The sequence below is a fragment of the Lepus europaeus genome, chromosome 4, assembly GCF_033115175.1.
Source record: "Lepus europaeus isolate LE1 chromosome 4, mLepTim1.pri, whole genome shotgun sequence".
Classification (NCBI taxonomy): domain Eukaryota; kingdom Metazoa; phylum Chordata; class Mammalia; order Lagomorpha; family Leporidae; genus Lepus; species Lepus europaeus.
The window spans coordinates 73,344,062-73,362,123 of NC_084830.1; the positions used below are offsets into that span (position 1 = coordinate 73,344,062).

The 18,062-nt window shown below is 42.3% G+C and overlaps 1 protein-coding gene across 2 annotated transcripts in view; it reads left to right on the top strand.

Annotated features, from left to right (window-relative positions):
* Positions 1-17,983, top strand: part of SLCO5A1 (solute carrier organic anion transporter family member 5A1) — a 167,529-nt gene extending 149,546 nt beyond the window's left edge. For both annotated transcript variants that reach the window (XM_062189557.1, XM_062189558.1), the window contains 4 exons: positions 6,973-7,132; positions 9,691-9,932; positions 12,030-12,094; positions 16,715-17,983. In XM_062189557.1, coding sequence (XP_062045541.1) covers positions 6,973-7,132; positions 9,691-9,932; positions 12,030-12,094; positions 16,715-17,172 — 925 coding nt within the window. In that variant the 3' untranslated portion in view covers positions 17,173-17,983. The remainder of the gene's footprint in view (positions 1-6,972; positions 7,133-9,690; positions 9,933-12,029; positions 12,095-16,714) is intronic.
* Positions 17,984-18,062: the final 79 nt, after the last annotated feature.

Genomic DNA, 18,062 nt, shown 5'->3' on the forward strand with positions numbered 1-18,062 from the left:
CTAATGGGGTGTCAATTTTGTTTATTTTTTCAAAAAACCAGCTCCTCGTTTGGCTGATTTTTTATAATGTTTTTTTTTTGGATTCAATCCTGTTGATTTCTTCTCTGATTTTAATTATTTCTCTTCTCCTGCTAGATTTGGGTCTGGTTTGCTGCAGTTTTTCTAGATCCTTGAGATGAATTGAAAGCTCATTTATTTGGTGCCTTTCTAATTTCTTGATGTAGGCACCTATTGCTATAAATTTTCCTCTTAACACTGCTTTTGCTTTATCCCATACATTTTGATATGTTGTGTTGGTATCCTCATTTACTTCCAGAAAGTTTTTGATTTCTCTTTTGATTTCTTCTGTGACCCAGTGTTCATTCAGGAGCCTGTTGTTCAATCTCCATGTGTTTGCATATGTTCTAGGGATTCCTGAGTTGCTAATTTCAAACTTCATTCCACTATCATCTGAGAAGCAACATCGTATGATTCTAATTCTTTTGAATTTGTTGAGACTTGCTTTATGGCCTAGTATGTGGCAAATCCTAGAGAAGGTTCCATGTAATGCTGAGAAGAATGTAAATGCTTTATGTGTAGAATGAAAAGTTCTGTAGATATCTGTTAGATCCATTTGGGGCAATAGTGTCATTTAAATCTACTGTTTCCTTGTTGATCTTCTGTCTGGTTGATATGTCTTTTTCTGAGAGTGGAGTATTGAAGTCCCCCAGTACTTTTTTATTGGAATCTAAGTCTCCCTTTAAGTCCCTTAACACATCTTTTAAATAAACCAGTGCCCTGTAATTAGGTGCATATACACTGATAATCATTATATCTTCCTGTTGAATGGATCCCTTTATCATTATATAGTGCCCCTCTTTGCTTCTCTTAACAATTTTTGCATTAAAGTTTATTTTGTCTGATTTTAAGATGGCTATGCCCACTCTTTTTTCATTTCTGTTGGCATGGTATATCTTTTTTCAGCCTTTCACTTTCAGTCTGCATGCATCTTTGTTGGAAAGATGTGTTTCTTGTAAGCAGCAAATAGATGGGTTTTGTTCCTTAACCCATTCAGCCAATCTGTGCCTTTTAACTGGAGAGTTGAGACCATTAACGTTCAATGTGACTATTGATAAGTAGTAACTTTGCCCTGCCATTTGCCAAAGATATATATATATTTTTTTTTTTTGGACAGGCAGAGTGGACAGTGAAAGAGAGACAGAGAGAAAGGTCTTCCTTTTTGCCGTTGGTTCACCCTCCAATGGCTGCTGCGGCCGGCGCATCGCGCTGATCTGAAGCCAGGAGCCAGGTGCTTCTCCTGGTCTCCCATGCGGGTGCAGGGCCCAAAGACTTGGGCCATCCTCCACTGCACTCCCTGGCTACAGCAGAGAGCTGCCTGGAAGAGGGGCAACCGGGATAGAATCCGGCGCCCGGACCAGGACTAGAACCCGGTGTGCTGGCGCCACAAGGCAGAGGATTAGCCTGTTAAGCCACGGCGCCGGCCCCAAAGATATTTTCTAATATATGTTTTGAACTTCCTGTGATCTTTTGCTGTGAGGTTTCCTTCCTTTACCTTCTTTCATATTGATGACCGTGTTTCTGTGTTTCTATGTGCAACACATCTTTAAGCATCTTTTGCAGGGCTGGATGAGTGGTGACAAATTCTTTCAATTTCTGTTTGCTATGAAAGGTCTTTATTTCACCTTCATTCACAAATGAGAGCTTTGCAGGAAGTAATATTCTGGGCTGGCAGTTTTTCTCTCTTAGCACCTGGGCTATGTCTTGCCATTCCCTCCTAGTCTGTAGGGTTTCTGCTGAGAAGTCTGCTGTGAGTCTAATTGGAGATCCTCTGAGAGTAATCTGACGTTTCTCTCTTGCACATTTCAGGATCTTTTCTTTATGTTTCACTGTGGTGGTGAGTTTAATTACAACGTGTCGTGGTGAGGATCTCTTTTGGTCATGGTTACTAGGGGTTCTATGAGATTCCTGTACTAGGATGTCTCTGTCCTTCTCCAAACCCAGAAATTTCTCTGCTAGTATCTCACTAAAAAGGCCTTCTAATCCTTTCTCTCTCTCCATGCCTTCAGGAACTCCTAGAACTCGAATGTTGGGTTTTTTAATAGTATCCTGTAGATTCCCAAAAATATTTTTTAGATTTCTAATTTCCTCTTCTTTTCTTTGGTTTGACTGTATACTTTCCTGTGCTCTGTCTTCTAAGTCCGATATTCTCTCTTCTGCTTCACCCATTCTGTTTTTAAGGCTCCCTAATGTGTTTGTCATTTGATCTATTGAGTTCTTCATTTCATTTTGATTTCTCTTCACTATCACACTTTCCTGTTCTACTAGTTTCTGCGTTTCATTTTGATTCCTCCTTAAGATTTCATTTTCATGAGAGAGATTTTCTATCCTGTCCAGTAAGGATTTCTGTAGTTCAAGAATTTGTTTTTGAAAACTTCTAAATGTTCTTATCATAAATTTTTTGAAATGCATATCTTGCATTTCTTCTATCTCATCATCTTCATAATCTTGGCTTGGGATGTCTTGTTCATTTGGGGGCATCATAATGTCTTCCTTGATCTTGTTCCCTCGGTTTCTGTGTGTGTTGCTTGGCATTGTGGAGATATTCTTTGAATTCTTCTTCCCTCGCTGTTGTGTTTTTTTCTTGTTATAAGTGGACTTTCTGCTTTTGCAAGAGTCTTAGAGGCTTGAGGCCTGAGATGGGTGTGGCCAGAGAGCTTTGTTTGGTTCTTCAGGGTTCAGGGTGTGCCAAAGGTGACACAGGTTAGGTGTGGTAAATCTCTCTCTTTCTCTCTTTATTTATTTATATGTATCTTTTGATTCAGGAGGGAAGTAATACTGCACAGCTGAGTGGAATTGAAGGTAGTCAGCTTCCGATCTCTGCCTTCTGTGGGTATCTCATTCGTTTGCTGTTTCCCAAGGACCACACAAAGAATCTGTGCTGCCCTCAGTATGGGCTCAAATTCTCCTGCAGTCTCCCACTGGGTTTCCAAGGTTACCGAATTGTAGCATCTCTGGAGAGTACTCACGTGAATTCTGTGAGTTCTCTCGCCCACCGTCTCTTTTTTCAGCGCCTCAGTTCATTAGCTCCACCCTTTCACTAAGTCCTAACCTCCTGTTATTTCACCCCCCCCAGAGTCAGGTTTTTCTGTTTGACCTAGCTCTCATATCTCTCATCATTTTATAGTAAGAGACTATGAGTGAGTCTCAAGCTTGTGACTTGGATTGTGTAGTTTATAAGGTATTTGTTAGGCCCTCTGCCTTGCTTGAAATTAATACTTACTTGAGCCCATGAATTTACTTGAGCCTCTTATTTGGAAGGTTATTCTGTCAGACATGTTTTTGTGTGCTGGAAAGGTGACATACGGTCCCTTTGCACAGGGGTTAGTGCAGCACAGGGCAGGCCCTGATGTGCTTTCTGCTTCCATGATGGCTTCACTCCAGGCTAATGAGAGAGTTCTTAGTGTCACCCAGTTGTAAACACTTTCACTATTGATAGAAAACAGTCTGTTTTCAGGAGAGTGAACCACAATCAAACAAGATGTTATTCTTCTAAAAAATTATTTCTTGGGGCATTTGGGCAAGCTGTTAAGCCAGTGTGTGGAACACCCATGTCCCCAATTAGAGTACCTGTATTCAGACAAAATCTGGCGTGTTCAGGGTGGTATGGCCAAAGACGAGTACCTGTATTCAGCTCCAGCTCCTGACATCAGCTTCCTGCTAAGGTAGATGCTACGAGGCGTGGTGATGGCTCAAGTGGTGATGGCTCAAGTCATTGGATCCCTGCCACTCATGTGGGAGACCTGGATTGAGTTCCTGAGTCTCAGCTTCAGCCTGACCCAAACCTGGGGAGTAAAGCAGGGTATGGGATTTCTCTCTCTCTCTCTCTCTCTCTCTCTGTATGTGTGTGTGTATGACTTGCTTTTTCTTCCTCTTAATTTTTTTAAAGACTTCTTTTTAATTCAGTAGAGTGTAAAAGAAGAGCCAAGTCAGCAATTTTCTTTTTTGTGCCACAATCATCCTTTCCCCAGTGACTTTTTCATGAATACTCACTTCCTTTCATTGCTACTTGTATTTGTTCCTAGTACTGATTTTCCTAGAGCTTTTTATATTGCATCATTTGTATTAGATACCATGATGTTACGAGAAAAGCAAACATACCGAAGGGTGATCTGGGACTGTGCCTCTGTTTCCTGAACTCAGGAAAGCATTTTGGTCTGCCTGTTATTCATGTGTTTTGAGCATCTGGTGCTGTTTTCTTCTGGTTCCTTTCTTTTAACTGGGGCGTTTGGAATCTGGCTGCCATAAATAAATACAGAGTGTGCTGTTAATAGGCAGCTTCTAAAAAGCACCAGTAGTAACCGTTGGGATGGTATTAAGCCTGCCATTTTTAGTGACTAAACATACCCTTTTATGTGGTCATGCCTTGCAGTTAAGTTCCTGAAGTGCTGGTGTAGAGAATAGCAGTGTACATGGAATGCTATTCATGTGCTAGCCATTACCATAGCCCTTGGCAGCCTCATGGTTGATCACGTGGCTACCTTGGCCTTCTGTATAATGTGTTGGTCGATCTGAGTCTCATCCTCAGCACTGTTGACATTTGAGTCAGGTCATTCTTTGTTGTGGGAGGTGAGGGGCTGTCTAAGAGCTCCCCTGACCTCTTCTCTCGGATGCCATAGCATCGAGAACCATTGGTCCAGAATTAGACTTTTTTGAGAAGAGGGATACATTCAAACTTTAAATGTTTGGATACTAAGAATTTATGAACATGATGACCACAATCTTGGAATAACTTATTTCTGTGGGTTGACATGAATGAAGAACATAATTCATTTGACTTTTGCCTTGGCAAAAGACTTTCTTGATAGGACTTTCATATTGCTTTGAATTTTTCTCCCATTATAACCTGAGGACTGCCGGCGCCTCAGCTCAATAGGCTAATCCTCCGCTTTGCGGCGCTGGCACACTGGGTTCTAGTCCCGGTCAGGGTGCCAGATTCTGTCCCAGTTGCCCCTCTTCCAGGCCAGCTCTCTGCTGTGGCCAGGGAGTGCAGTGGAGGATGGCCCAAGTGCTTGGGCCCTGCACCCGCATGGGAGACCAGGATAAGCACCTGGCTCCTGCCTTCGGATCAGCGCGGTGTGCTGGCCGCAGCGTGCCGGCCGCGGTGGCCATTGGAGGGTGAACCAACGGTAAAGGAAGACCTTTCTTTCTGTCTCTCTCTCTCTCTCACTGTCTACTCTGCCTGTCAAAACAAAAACAAAAACAAAAACAAAACAAAAGAAACTTGAGGACTAGTGGCTGGTGCTATGGCATAGTGGGTGAGGCTGCTGCCTGCGGTGCTGACATCCCATATGGGTGACAGTTTGAGTCCCAGCTGCTCAACTTTCAATTCAGCTCTCTGCTATGGCCTGGGAAAGCAGCAGAGGATGACCCAAGTTCTTGGGCCCCTGTACCCACGTGGGAGACCCAGAAGAAGCTCCAGGCTCCTGGCTTCAGATCAGTGCTGCTCCAGCTGTTGTGGCCAATTGGGGAGTGAGCCAGCAGATGGAAGACCTCCTCTCTCTCTCTCTCTCTCTCTCTCTGCCTCTCCTTCTCTCTCTGTGTAACTCTGACTTTCAAATAAATAAATAAATCTTAAAAAACAAAAATAATACACTTGAGGATTCAATTATCAGCTTATGAAAGAGGCCAGAGGAGAAAACCTTGGAATAAGCAACATTAAAGATGTTGCTGAGATAAGTCTTGGCACCTGACCATTGTTCCAGAATGTTTGCTGAATGGATGAATAATGGATGGAAGGATGGATGGGTAGATGGATAATGGATGGATGGAAGGATGACTGGGTGGATGGATAATGGGTGGATGGATGAAGGGTCTGCTATTGTTGACTCATGTAGCTTTAGGAACAGCATCTAATCAGTGGTGAGTAGCAGTGGTAGTCACAAAAGCGGACTGTTGTGTGTGAGTCCTGCACTGCCTTTTACTTCCTTCTGGGGGACTCCTGGAGTATCTGATTGCCTCTGTTCCCCCACTGCCATTTTTGGCACACTTCTCTCCTCAGTCCTGTGTCCTTACTTGCCTTTTTCCCTCATTATATTTGCAGCCTGAATTGATATTTTTACAGGTTTTTTTTCCTAAATCTTGTATCCTTGTTTTTGTATTATACATGTCATGAAAAATAAAACTTACCATGTTTCATTGTGAATCCAGATCCGCATACCCAAGAGAAGAACTGTTTAATCTTTCTCCAAACCAGTGATGTGATTCCTAATTAATCTTTAACAGTCACTTCCTTTTGAGTTTCTAGAATCCCACGTCTTACTTCAGTAAGTTTTTCTAGCCCAATTAAAGATTTTGGTCCCGGGAGCCTACACTAATAATTGTGATGGATGGAGCCTGTGTTTATTACTTTCAGTGATGTTATTGATTCAGTCATGAAAAGTACTTTCTACATTCTACAGCTAAAGCAATTGACAAATGTTTGTGGTGAAAGATATGATAATCACCCTGAATGGATCATTATACAGTGTACACATACATAAGTTAGCTTGCAGGCCACAAATGTGTACAGGTATTGTGTGTCAACTAAAATGAAATAAAACTAAAAGTAATAAGAAATTGAGGCTCACCTTAGTTAAGACATGGGGGCAAGTACTTCCAGTAAGCGAATAGGTGTACAAGGGTTAGAATTGCTGAGGCCAGGCATTGAGACCTGATCCACTGTACCAAGGTAGAGGGCAAAACTGAGGCAAGATGGACAACTTGAAAAAACTCATTGACTGTACTCTCAGAAAGCTGAAATGTTTTGTTTTAAAGTCATAAAAATAATTACTGAAAACGGCTACTTCGTGGGGCCATAGTTTTGATTTGATGGGAATATCTTCTCTGGAATGGACAAATGAGTAACCACCACGCACTTTCTTACTGGTTTGATTTAATAAATGTTGTTGATGGTTTGCTTCTTTTCTCTCTTAGACCTTCTCTCACCATGCCCCATAGGAATCTGACAGGAAGCTGCAATGTGAACTGTGGCTGTAAGATACATGAGTATGAGCCAGTCTGTGGATCAGATGGAATCACATACTTTAATCCATGTCTGGCCGGCTGTGTCAATAGTGGTAACCTTAGCACTGGAGTAAGTTGAAACCTTACATTCCTCTTCCGATGTGAATCCAGTGTCCTGTGACAGAATTCATATGCAGTCATGATGACTTCAGTCTCCTTTTTTAAGAGGCTCCAAATAACCTACAAAATACCTCTGACCAAATCCTAGAGGAAGGAATATTATGCAGTGCCATCAGTTTCCCCAGGCACGAAAGCACCAAATCCTAGCCACTAGACAACCAAGGACACACTTCCCCAGGCAAGACTGGGGCATTTGGGTCTAGAGATTTGATTCCATGTCAGCCCTCCCCACTTTACACGTTGTGTCAACTCAGCGGGACTGGACAAAGTTGAGTTCTAGGTGTTGCACTCATTTCCTTTGCAGGACTCTTGTGATAGGTGTGAAAGTCAGGGTGGCCACATTTGGTACTAATGGCAGAGAATGGGAAAGTAGCTCCCTGATGGGCATCTGTGAAGATGGACTGTAGTCATTTTTCAAGACCATCAGCTTAGTTCAGACTTTTTAAAGACTTTCAGGGTAAAGATATTTCTGTCAGTTCAAGAATAGGCTATTTTGAGAATTCCCTTCCTTATAAATTATAAATAGGCTCTAATGCTGTGGGAGAAGGTGTTCATATCCTATGCAGTTCTTCACTGAGCCTGGTTTAATTCTTTGTGTAATAACAGATTGGAGAATGTTGCTTTAATTAAAAAGTTACGTGTGTTTGCTTGTTTTGTGCAGATGATAAGGGATTATATCATTGAATTTTTGGGAAGTGTCATTTGTGAGTTTTGAATTTTACACTAGAGTGATAAGTAGAGAATTCCTGTGGCTGGTCTCCCTTTATACTTGTACAATTAGTGAACTCCAATGTGTGACCAACTTGAAACAGACCCTGAAATCTGCACTTCCCAGTGGCTAAGTCCTTCCTTGGAAGTCAATGTATCCTCTGGTGCTCATTCTTTTACAAAGACCAGCAGGTTAAGCTGCCATTTGGGATGCCTGCTACCAATACTGGAAGACCAGTTTGAGTTCTGGCTCTTCTGCTTCTGATCCAGTTTTCTGTTAGGATGACAGATAATGACATCTTCTTGGGAGACAGCAGATGATGGTTCATGTGCTTGGGCCCCCTACCACACATGTCTGAGAACTGGATGGAGTTCCTGGCTCCTGGTATTAGCCTGGTCCAGCCCTAGCTTCTGTGAGCTTTGGGGGAGTGAGCCAGTGGATGGAAGACCTCTCTCTCTGTCTCTCTGTGTCTCTGTCTCTCTCTTGCTTGGCCCTTTAAGTAGATGAAAATAAATAAGTGTTTGAAAAGACGAGCAGTCCTTTGAGTACAGATGATTTGATAGCACTCCCTCTTCACACTTCTTCATGATTGTGTTATGAATTCTTTGCATTTATTAACATTAATGGACGTTCCCTATAGGGAACTCTATGCTCTGCATCATGCTAGGTGTTCTAAAGAGCACAGATAAAAATGTGGTTGGGTCTTTGTTTTTTTATGTTTACTTATTTATTTATATTTACTTGAAATTCTGAGAGAGTCACACAGAGAAAGAGAGAGACAGAGAAAGGTCTCCTATTTTCTGGTTCACTCTCCAAATGTCCTTAACAGCCAGGACTCTACCAGACCAAAGCCAGGAGCCCAGAACTCCATCTGGGCCTCTCAGTGGGTGACCAGGACCCAGATACTCAAACCATCATCTACTTCCTCTAATGGTGCACATTAACAGGAAGCTGGATCTGAAGTTGAGTAGCCAGGACTTGAACTGTGCATTACTTTATGGGATGTGGGCATCCAAAGTGACATCTTAATTGTCGCACCAAATCACCAAACAGCCATCTCTGAGTCCCTGGTGTTTTTTTTTTTTTTTTGGTTTTGTTTTGTTTTTAAGGTTTTTTTTTTTTATTTGTTTATTTGAAAGGCAGAGTTACACAGAGAGAAAGAGAGGCAGAGAGAGAGAGAGAGAGAGAGAGAGAGAGAGAGAGAGAGTCTTCTATCCGCTGGTTTACTTCCCAGTTGGCCGCAATGGCCAGAGCTGCGCCAATCCGAAGCTGGGAGCCAGGAGCTTCTTCTGGGTCTCCCACGTGGGTGCAGGGGCCCAAGGAGTTGGGCCATCTTTTACTGCTTTCCCAGGCCACAGCAGAGAGTTGGATTGTAAATGGAGTAGTCAGGACTAGAACCAGTGCCCATAAGGGATACCGGCACTGCAAGTGGTGGCTCTACCTGCTAAGCCACAGCACCGGCCCCTGGGTCCCTGTTTTTAAGAAGTTTCACTAATTGTAGAGTCGAGGAGTTAATTATAACCAAAAATGACCCTATGGATTGTGAGTGTTATACAAATGAGTATTGAAAGTTTCTTAGAAAAATTTAGGTCTAAACAATTTTGAGCAACAGATTTTAACATCGTTAAGATACACATTTTAAATTCTTACTGTTATCAATAAGGAAGGTGTTATCAATAAAATATTGTTAATTTTTTAGATACTAGGGTTGTCTTAGAACATGTTAACTTTGTCTTAATATTCCTATGCTACCTTTTACTTTTGACTGATGAACATTGACCTTTATTTTGCTCACTTAGATACGGAATTACACAGAATGCACCTGTGTCCAAAGCCGACAAGTGATCACTCCACCCACAGTGGGACAGCGTGGTCAGCTCCGTGTGGTCATTGTCAAAACCTATCTCAATGAGAATGGCTATGCTGTGTCTGGGAAGTGTAAACGCGCCTGCAATACCCTTATCCCCTTCTTAGTTTTTCTTTTCATAGTCACCTTCATCACAGCATGTGCCCAGCCATCAGCCATCATAGTAACACTCAGGTGAGAACAGCATCCCACCTCTGGGTGGGTGATGTGCTTAGAACTGCCAGAGGCAGATTCCAGAATGTGGGCCCATGAGGCAGAGCAGAGAGGAGAGCAAAACAAGTTGTATGGAGGAATGTTCAGACACTTGCCAGGTGAATTTACGGAGTCAGCTTTTTGCTATCCGAAAGGGAAGGTGATACTGTCAAAAATTAGATGGGGGTTGCTCAGTACTGGACAGCCAATTCACCAGACGAGAGTTGAGGTTTACTCAAGAGTCCGGCTTCTTGGGGAAGAAGCAGACAACTTTAGTCTCAAAAGTGCTTTTCATAATTTGCAAGTTAGCAGGAAGCTGGGGGACCAGAGGATTAGGGAAGACTGTCAGATGGCTTTAGGGTCGGTTCTGGTCATTCTGATGTCACTTGGAGGGAAACTTCTTTGACAGGAAGCTTGGCACTTTGGACTGGTAGTTGCAAATCCCTTCCTTATCTGAGGTTTGCTTCTGAAGTTCTTAGGACAGCATCTATGGAGCAAATCTTCTGATCAATCACGAGATTAGCAGTAGGCTTTTGTTAGTTAAATGTGAAAAGGAAAGCAAGATATTGTCAGTACAATTACAAAAAGGCTATTTGTACCATTTCATATTCTGGAACTTTCTTTATTAGTTAGGTTCTGGTCCTACTGATAACTGAAACTTCTTTGGGGTTCTTTTTGTTCCTGTATTTTCTGCCCTATGAGGTCCATCTTTAGGAGCTAAAAACCATTACTGTGTTAGTTATGAGAAGCCAGACCCACAGGAAGGCAGGAAGGCAGTTGGTAGAGTTACTAAATGATGCATACAACAAAGGCTGTTATCTGCAACCTTGTAGGTTGTTCATACTGTACCTCCAGGATCCATGATGATTTATGCCGAGCCTGCAGTTCAAATGCTGAGCTCACTTGCTTTCCTATCGTATAACGTTCTGGCGTTGAGTCAAGAAAACAGTAGCCTGGGAGAGGTGATTTTCAGTTGTTTAAGCCGTGCCCTCTTTGCCTTATTATACATCCTATCTGATTTTTTGTTTGTTTGTTTATAAGGGGACTTGGAAGCTACTTTTGTTCTTGTAAAAGAGTTGACACTGTCACATTCAAATCAGTGTTTTGGTATTTGCAGTAAAGCCTGCGGTGGGCAGAAGAAGGGGCAGTGTGGTAAAGTGAGAGCATGGTACCTGTAGGGAGACCAGGGGCACAGGGCCATGAGGGAGTGAAGAAGTGATTCAACCCTCCTCCTTCCTTTTGGCTTTTTAGATCACCACAGTGCTGGGCGCTGCTTAGCAGGGCAGGGAGCTGTACTTTACTCTCTTGGTAAAGTTGTGCCTGGATTCCAGGCACAACTTTACCAAGAGAGTAAAGTACAGCTCCCTGCCCTGCTAAGCAGCGCCCAGCACTGTGGTGAGACTCCCCTCACTTAAATAATCTAAATCTTTTCAGGTTAATTCTACAGAAGCTAAATAACCCGCAGAAGGCCAGATGTGGCAAACCACCAGTTGGCTTCTCACCCAAAAGGCTGGAAAAAGGAGTCCTTGACTCTTTGCTAATGACACAATTAAAAGACTCCAGTCCTCCTGCCATCTAGGAATTGCTTAGAGCAAATGCTTTAAGAAAATAACCAATGTCTGAGAGGGACTTATTCTTTCTTTGGCTTTTAACTTGTGCTTTTAAATTTTCTGGTTGCTTTGTCCTAATAAGGAATTATGGGAGTCATTTTCAGTGAACATACCTATCATTCTGGCAACTAGAGGTGAACAGAGAAAAAGAATGCAGTATTTGGGATAAAACTCCAAAAATTAAGAAAAAAGAACTGGTTTGGGAAGCTCAGTTAGAACAGCTGCTGCCTCTTCAGACAACAGCCTTTGACCTCTACCAGTATTTATAAAGAGACCGTTAGCATTACTCAACATCTCTTGGGCTACCCCTTTATTCAGTCACCTTGCTTGGCTGTTGTCAGAAATTCTAGTGGTTAAATGTTTGGGCCCAGCTTTCCTTTAGTTCCTAGCTCTGCATAACATAGGCTTGATTCCACATTCATTTTCTTGGCACTATTTTAAAATGTTTTTTTCTTTCCCTTCATTGTAGATCAGTGGAAGATGAGGAGAGACCTTTCGCATTGGGGATGCAGTTTGTTTTGTTGAGAACACTTGGTACGTTCCTGAATTTCCAAGGGTGGCTTTTAGTTCCTCTTTGTGGATGGCAGTTTCTCCCTGTCTTTCCAATTTCTTTGCAATTTCAATTGCAAATGAAGTCCTTTGTCACCATTAGCAGCTAGGAATTTACAGCTTAGTGGTGAAGACACAAATTCCTATTTTCTGCCGTGAACTTTTTTTAATAGACATTTTGTATTTTAATATATCTGCTTGATCAGATTCCCTTAACCACTTCTTTTTTTTTTAAACCTCTTATTTAATGAGTATTAATTTCATAAGCACATCTTTAGGAATATAGTGTTTCTTCCCACCATACCTGCCCACCAACTCCCACTCCCTCACCAATTCCTCCTCCCTCTCTCCTTCCCAGTCCCATTCACCATTAAGATTCATTTTCAATTAATTTATACACAGAAGACCAACTCTATGCAAGGTAAAGACTTCACACACAAAGTAAAGCATACACACATACAAAATATAAAAAAACTGTTTGAGAACAAGTTTTACAGTTAAATCTCTTAGTACAACTGATTAGGACAGAGGTCTTGCATGGGGAGTAAGTGCACAGTGACTCCTGCTGTTAATTTAATAATTAACACCCTTATGTATGACATCAGTGGTTACCTAAGGCTCTTGTCATGAGCTTCCAAGGCTATGGAAGTCTTTTAAGTCCACAGTCTCCATCAGTATTTAGGCAAGGCCATAGGCAAAGTGGAAGTTTTCTTCTCCTTCAGAGAAAACTACATCATTCTTTGATGGCCCCTTCTTTCCACTGGGGTCTCGCTCAAGGAGATCCTTCATGTAGGACTTTTTCTTTGCCACAGTATCTTGGCTTTCCATGCCTGAAATGCTCTCATGGGCTTTTCAGCCAGACCAGAGTGCCTTAAGGGCTGATTCTAAGGTAAGAGTGCTATTTAAAGTGATTATCAGTCTATGAGTGTGCTGTGTGGACTGCTTCCCATGTTGGGACATTCTCTCCTTTTTATTTCTATGTATTATTATTACAAGACACTTGATCTTATTTATATGATCCCTTTAACACTTAATTCTATATATATGATCACTTTGACACTTCATATGGTCACTTTAACAATTAAGATGGCATTTTTACTACTTTCTGCTGTGAACTTAAAGTTGACAAGTTCTTCCCTGGGTTGAAACAAAACAAAACCAACTTTAGGTTAGTTCCTTTTTCACTCTGAACATACACTTGAGCAGAATTCCCCGGAGTTTTGTACCATAAGAAATAGTACAGCCAGAAATTTAAAATTCATTTGTTTTCTTGATGTTTTGATATCTCTATACTTTTTAACACAAAAGCAGAAGAAGAAACTGGTGATTATTTTATGAAATTTTCAATCCTTTCTAGTAATTTTATTGGTCAAGAGTATAGTCAAGTTTTCTGAGGAAAAGAAATTTAAAAATTCAAAAATGAAAAAAAAATCCCCAAATAAAATACAGGGACTGCCTTGTATAGATTTTCTTAATATGAGAAGCTCATTAGTTCTATATCAGTGTGAAAAACCAAAGAGTTCATTGTGTAGGAAGAATATTGTTCTTATTTTTTAAAATTTAATTAATTTATCTGAAAGAGACCAAGAGATGACCCACAACATTTGGGACGGGCCCAGGCCAAAACTGGAGCCCAGGATCTGAGAACACAGTCCAGGTCTTTCACGTGGGTGATAGGAACTCAGTTAGCTGAGCCATCACTGATGCCTCCTAGGGTCTGTGTTAGCTGGAAGCTGGAGTCAGAATTGAGCACAGCATCCAGGCCCTCCAATATGGGGTGTCCTGTCCCAGCCAGAGTCGTAACCACTCAGCTAAATGTCCACCCCCTTTCCTTATGTTTACAAACGTGGTGTCACCTGTATAGTGTTGGGACCATGAATGGGAAGAAAGCGTACGAAGAAACTCATTCCCTTGACCAATTTCAGTGCATTTACAATTGGCTTCCTCATCATCAAGTTGATGTTTTCTTTCTAAAGTGGCAGTCAGCTGCTACTCCCTGTCTCCCCCATCCCCTGTAATCAGTACCATTGTCAACAGGAGAAAAAAAAATTTAGATTTTTTGATTCAATGTGTTTTTGGTATTGAAGAAGAAAATATTTTAAAATGGCCTCCTCTGACCATTTGAAGCAGTAATCCTCTCTGGTAATCCTCAGTGTGATGGTGGCTCAGTCTCCCAGGAAAGGGAACTCTCCACTGAGCTCTAGGTTGAAATGCTTCCAGGGTCAATTCATTGGTGGCTTGCTTTGTGGTACTATTAAGACATCAAAAGGCATCATTTCTAAAAGTAAGCTTGCTTTAGGAAATTCTGACACATTGAGAAATTGTTAAGAAGTGTGCCTTATAGTACTCACTGAAAAGTAAAAAGCATTATATTGAAATGGAAATTTGTTCACCAATGGGGTTGTTGAATAGGAAAAGAGAAAAATAGCTTTTTCTTTTTGCTGGAGGAGTGGCCCTGGGGCTGGGGTGATTTGATGTGGATTTGAAGGTAAAGGTAAGTCAGCAGGTGCATACTGCAGCAGCAGGAAGGAGTGGGAGGGGAGCATTTCAGGCTTTTAGTATTGAATTCAGTGTGATCTTCACTTCCACTGATTGTGAAAAGGGCAGTCAGGCCAACAAGCCAATTTTCAATTCCCCAACTTCCAAAGCAAAAATGCTTTCATAATGTTAAAATTTAATTCTATTGGTAGCCCTCAATTTAAATAAATACAACTTCCTTAAAAAGAAATCACTCACAACCTTCTGGGCTGGTGTCCATCATCCTCTCTCCTTCCCTCTTCTTTCTTCCTTTCTTCCCTGGGTCCCTCACATCCATCACCTCCTTCTACACAGTCTTGTTGAGGACCCTTGGGCTGTGCTCAGAGGTCCTGGGATGCAAAGGACAAAAAGGCATAGCCCTTGCCATGAAGGAGCTGAGAGGCAAACAGACTAAACACTATGATAGTTAATTCAAAGTTAACACATAGTTAATACAAAGTTAACACATGGTTAATACACAGTTAATACAATGCACTGGGAATAGAGTGGCAGCTCAGTGAGCAAGGAGTTTAAAGGAGGGATAGACATTTGCCTGTCGGAGGCCACCCGACAAACCACACGGAGACGCAGCACTCAGTCAATTCATCACCACGTTTATTGCCTTGTCGCGTTCCAGGCCAAAGTAGGGGGCCCAGCGATGAGGGATTGGAGGCCGTCTCCCTGGGGAAACTCTTCAGCCTCCAGCCGCGAGCACCAAGAAACACAAGGATATATACCCCAGGCCCCATACAGATAACATTCATTGTGTGCAATCATGCATAGCACAGGAACGAAACAAGTTTACAAGGTAGCAAAGATCAGGGTACAATCTCTGCTGATAGAGCAAAGAACATCATACACCTTCATCAGAAGTCACATCCTGCCTGCAGGAATGTGGGACAAAAAGTCTTGTGCCTTCAGAACAATAAGCGCAGGAAACAGGATTAGATAAGGGACAGCCTCAGCCTGCTGCATCTCATGTCGGGCCAGGGCCACTAGCCCCGACATTTGCCCACTGAATAAGCTGGGGCTAAGGCACGTTTTGGCAAAGAAAGAAGCATATGATGAAAGAAGACTAGTGGGCATATTTTCTGAAGATATTAAAGAAATGGCTAGGGGTGGGAGTTTGGCCTAGGGGTTAAAGGGTGGTTATGACAGCTGTGTCCCACACTGGAGAATCTGGGTTCAGTGCCCACCTCTGGCTCCTGACTCCAGCTTTCTATAACGTGCACCCTTGGAGCCCATGGTTGTGGCTCAAGTAATTGGGTCCATGTCACCCATGTGGGACACACAGAATGAGTTCTTAGCTCCCACTTGGGTATGGCTCAGCCCTGGTTGTTGATGACATCTGGAGAGTGACCTAGCAGGTGGGAGCTCTCCATCTGTCTGTCTTTCTGTCTTTCAGATAAATAAATACGTATTTAAAAAACTAGAGCTATGTCTGAATCATAGGCCAAACAGTGAAGCTACCACTCATCTCCAATGTTTCCTAAGCTTCGGAGATGAATTCTATGCCATAATGATTTCCACACTTCAAGTACCTTCACAAAGGTGCTGCTTGATATGTTAACTGGCTTCTGGGAAACAAGGCTTTTCTCATGTTCTTTCTATATCCACAGACGGGAACCCAACCCACAAGAACTAAGGCCACAGAATTGTGGTGGCAATAAAAGTTTCAGCAGTCTCCTAAGTATTAATGGCAAAATTCCACTTTTAAGGTTAAGAAGAGTCTTTAATTATTCTTTATTGACATTTTGTATCATGGAAGGATATTTGACAAAATTCTATCTATCTAAGGTGTACAGGTAGTGATTTAATGTACATATACAGGTAACGGACATTTTTATGACTAAAATCATTAATGCATTCTGAATTACAAACTGCAGGATTTTTAAGTATTTACCACTCGGTGAATGCTTTTATGGTTAAGTATAGGATGATAAGATGTGACCCATCTTTTAAAAAACTCTCGTAAAAAAATCAGGCTTATCAACTGGTGTTAGAGCTTGCCCCGCTCATTTACCAGTCTGTTTTCTCCTCTGCGATGTGCTGGATCTTGACATTTTTTCTCCTTCTCTGTAACTGTAGCATACATTCCGACCCCAATTTACTTTGGAGCAGTTATCGACACCACCTGCATGCTCTGGCAGCAGGAGTGCGGAGTGCAGGGCTCTTGCTGGGAGTACAACGTGACGTCCTTTCGCTTCGTCTACTTTGGTTTGGCGGCTGGCCTCAAATTCGTCGGCTTCATCTTCATCTTTCTGGCCTGGTACTCCATCAAATACAAGGAGGAGGGCCGGCAGAGGCAGAGGTGGAGAGAGCGCCCCCTAAGCACCGTGAGTGAGCTCGTGGGCCAGCCCGACGGTGCTGAGAAGCACGCCCGGACTAGATCGTGTCCCGCTTTCAGCACCCAGGGAGAACTCCACGAAGAGGCAGCTCTGCAGAAGGGCATCCACTGCACGGCACAGACCTATCCGGGGCCCTTCCCAGAAGCAATCAGTTCCTGTGCAGACTCGGGGCTGGAAGCCAGTCCTGCTGCCCTATAGCTCCCTCCTGAAGCTTGAAAATGAAGACTTTGGTTTTGTTGGTTGAGTTCAATATGGCGACTTGAGAAACACCTGTGCCTTCTTTTCTTTCTTTCTTTTTTTAACCTCTACAGACACAATCCTCAAACCAACAAAACTCAGCATACTCAGCCACTACCGGAGGAGGGCTGGATACCTCAACAAGACTGCGAGCCTCGCCCCTCTCTTCTCCAAGAGGAGAGTTAGCTAAATTTGTTAGCATTTCTGCTCTGTCAACCCAATGCTCATGCTCCAGTATGGTATGACGTCGAGGTACATGGTTAACCAAATCTGGGAAAGGTAATGGTGGTGCATCTCCTTAGTATACACTCCAAACAATGGTGAGCTTGACCATGACTCTTACACATCAAGGTTTTTAGATATGAACACCTACTGTGAGTTCTGCTACAAAGCACAAATGCATTTGCCTCAACTATGCAATTTGATGGGAAAAATGAAAGTGCAGCAGGCTACTTTGGCTTCCTGAGAATAGAGCAGGTATGTCTTTGAATGGAAGAAGGGAAGCATTCCCTAAAGTACTGTTAGTAGCCTTTTAAGCCATAGCGGAGTTTTCAATCAGGTAGAACTTTTTAAATGCTGCAAAGGAACCATGTGCATAGCCTCGTAGAAGGAGCAGCTACATCATTTCCCAAGACACATTCTCTTTAAGTCTGTCTGCCCTGTTGTAGGTAGTTAAAGAGGCTGCTGATCGTGAATCTGATAGTTTGAATAAAAACTCCAGTATTCTTTCATAAGGGACTCTAAAACCTGTGTGCTAAACAAGATGGCCCAAAATTATGCATAATACAAAGAGAAACAGATGGCTTTCTCATCTAAGGAAATTGCTGCAAAAATGTCTTGAGTTCTTTAGA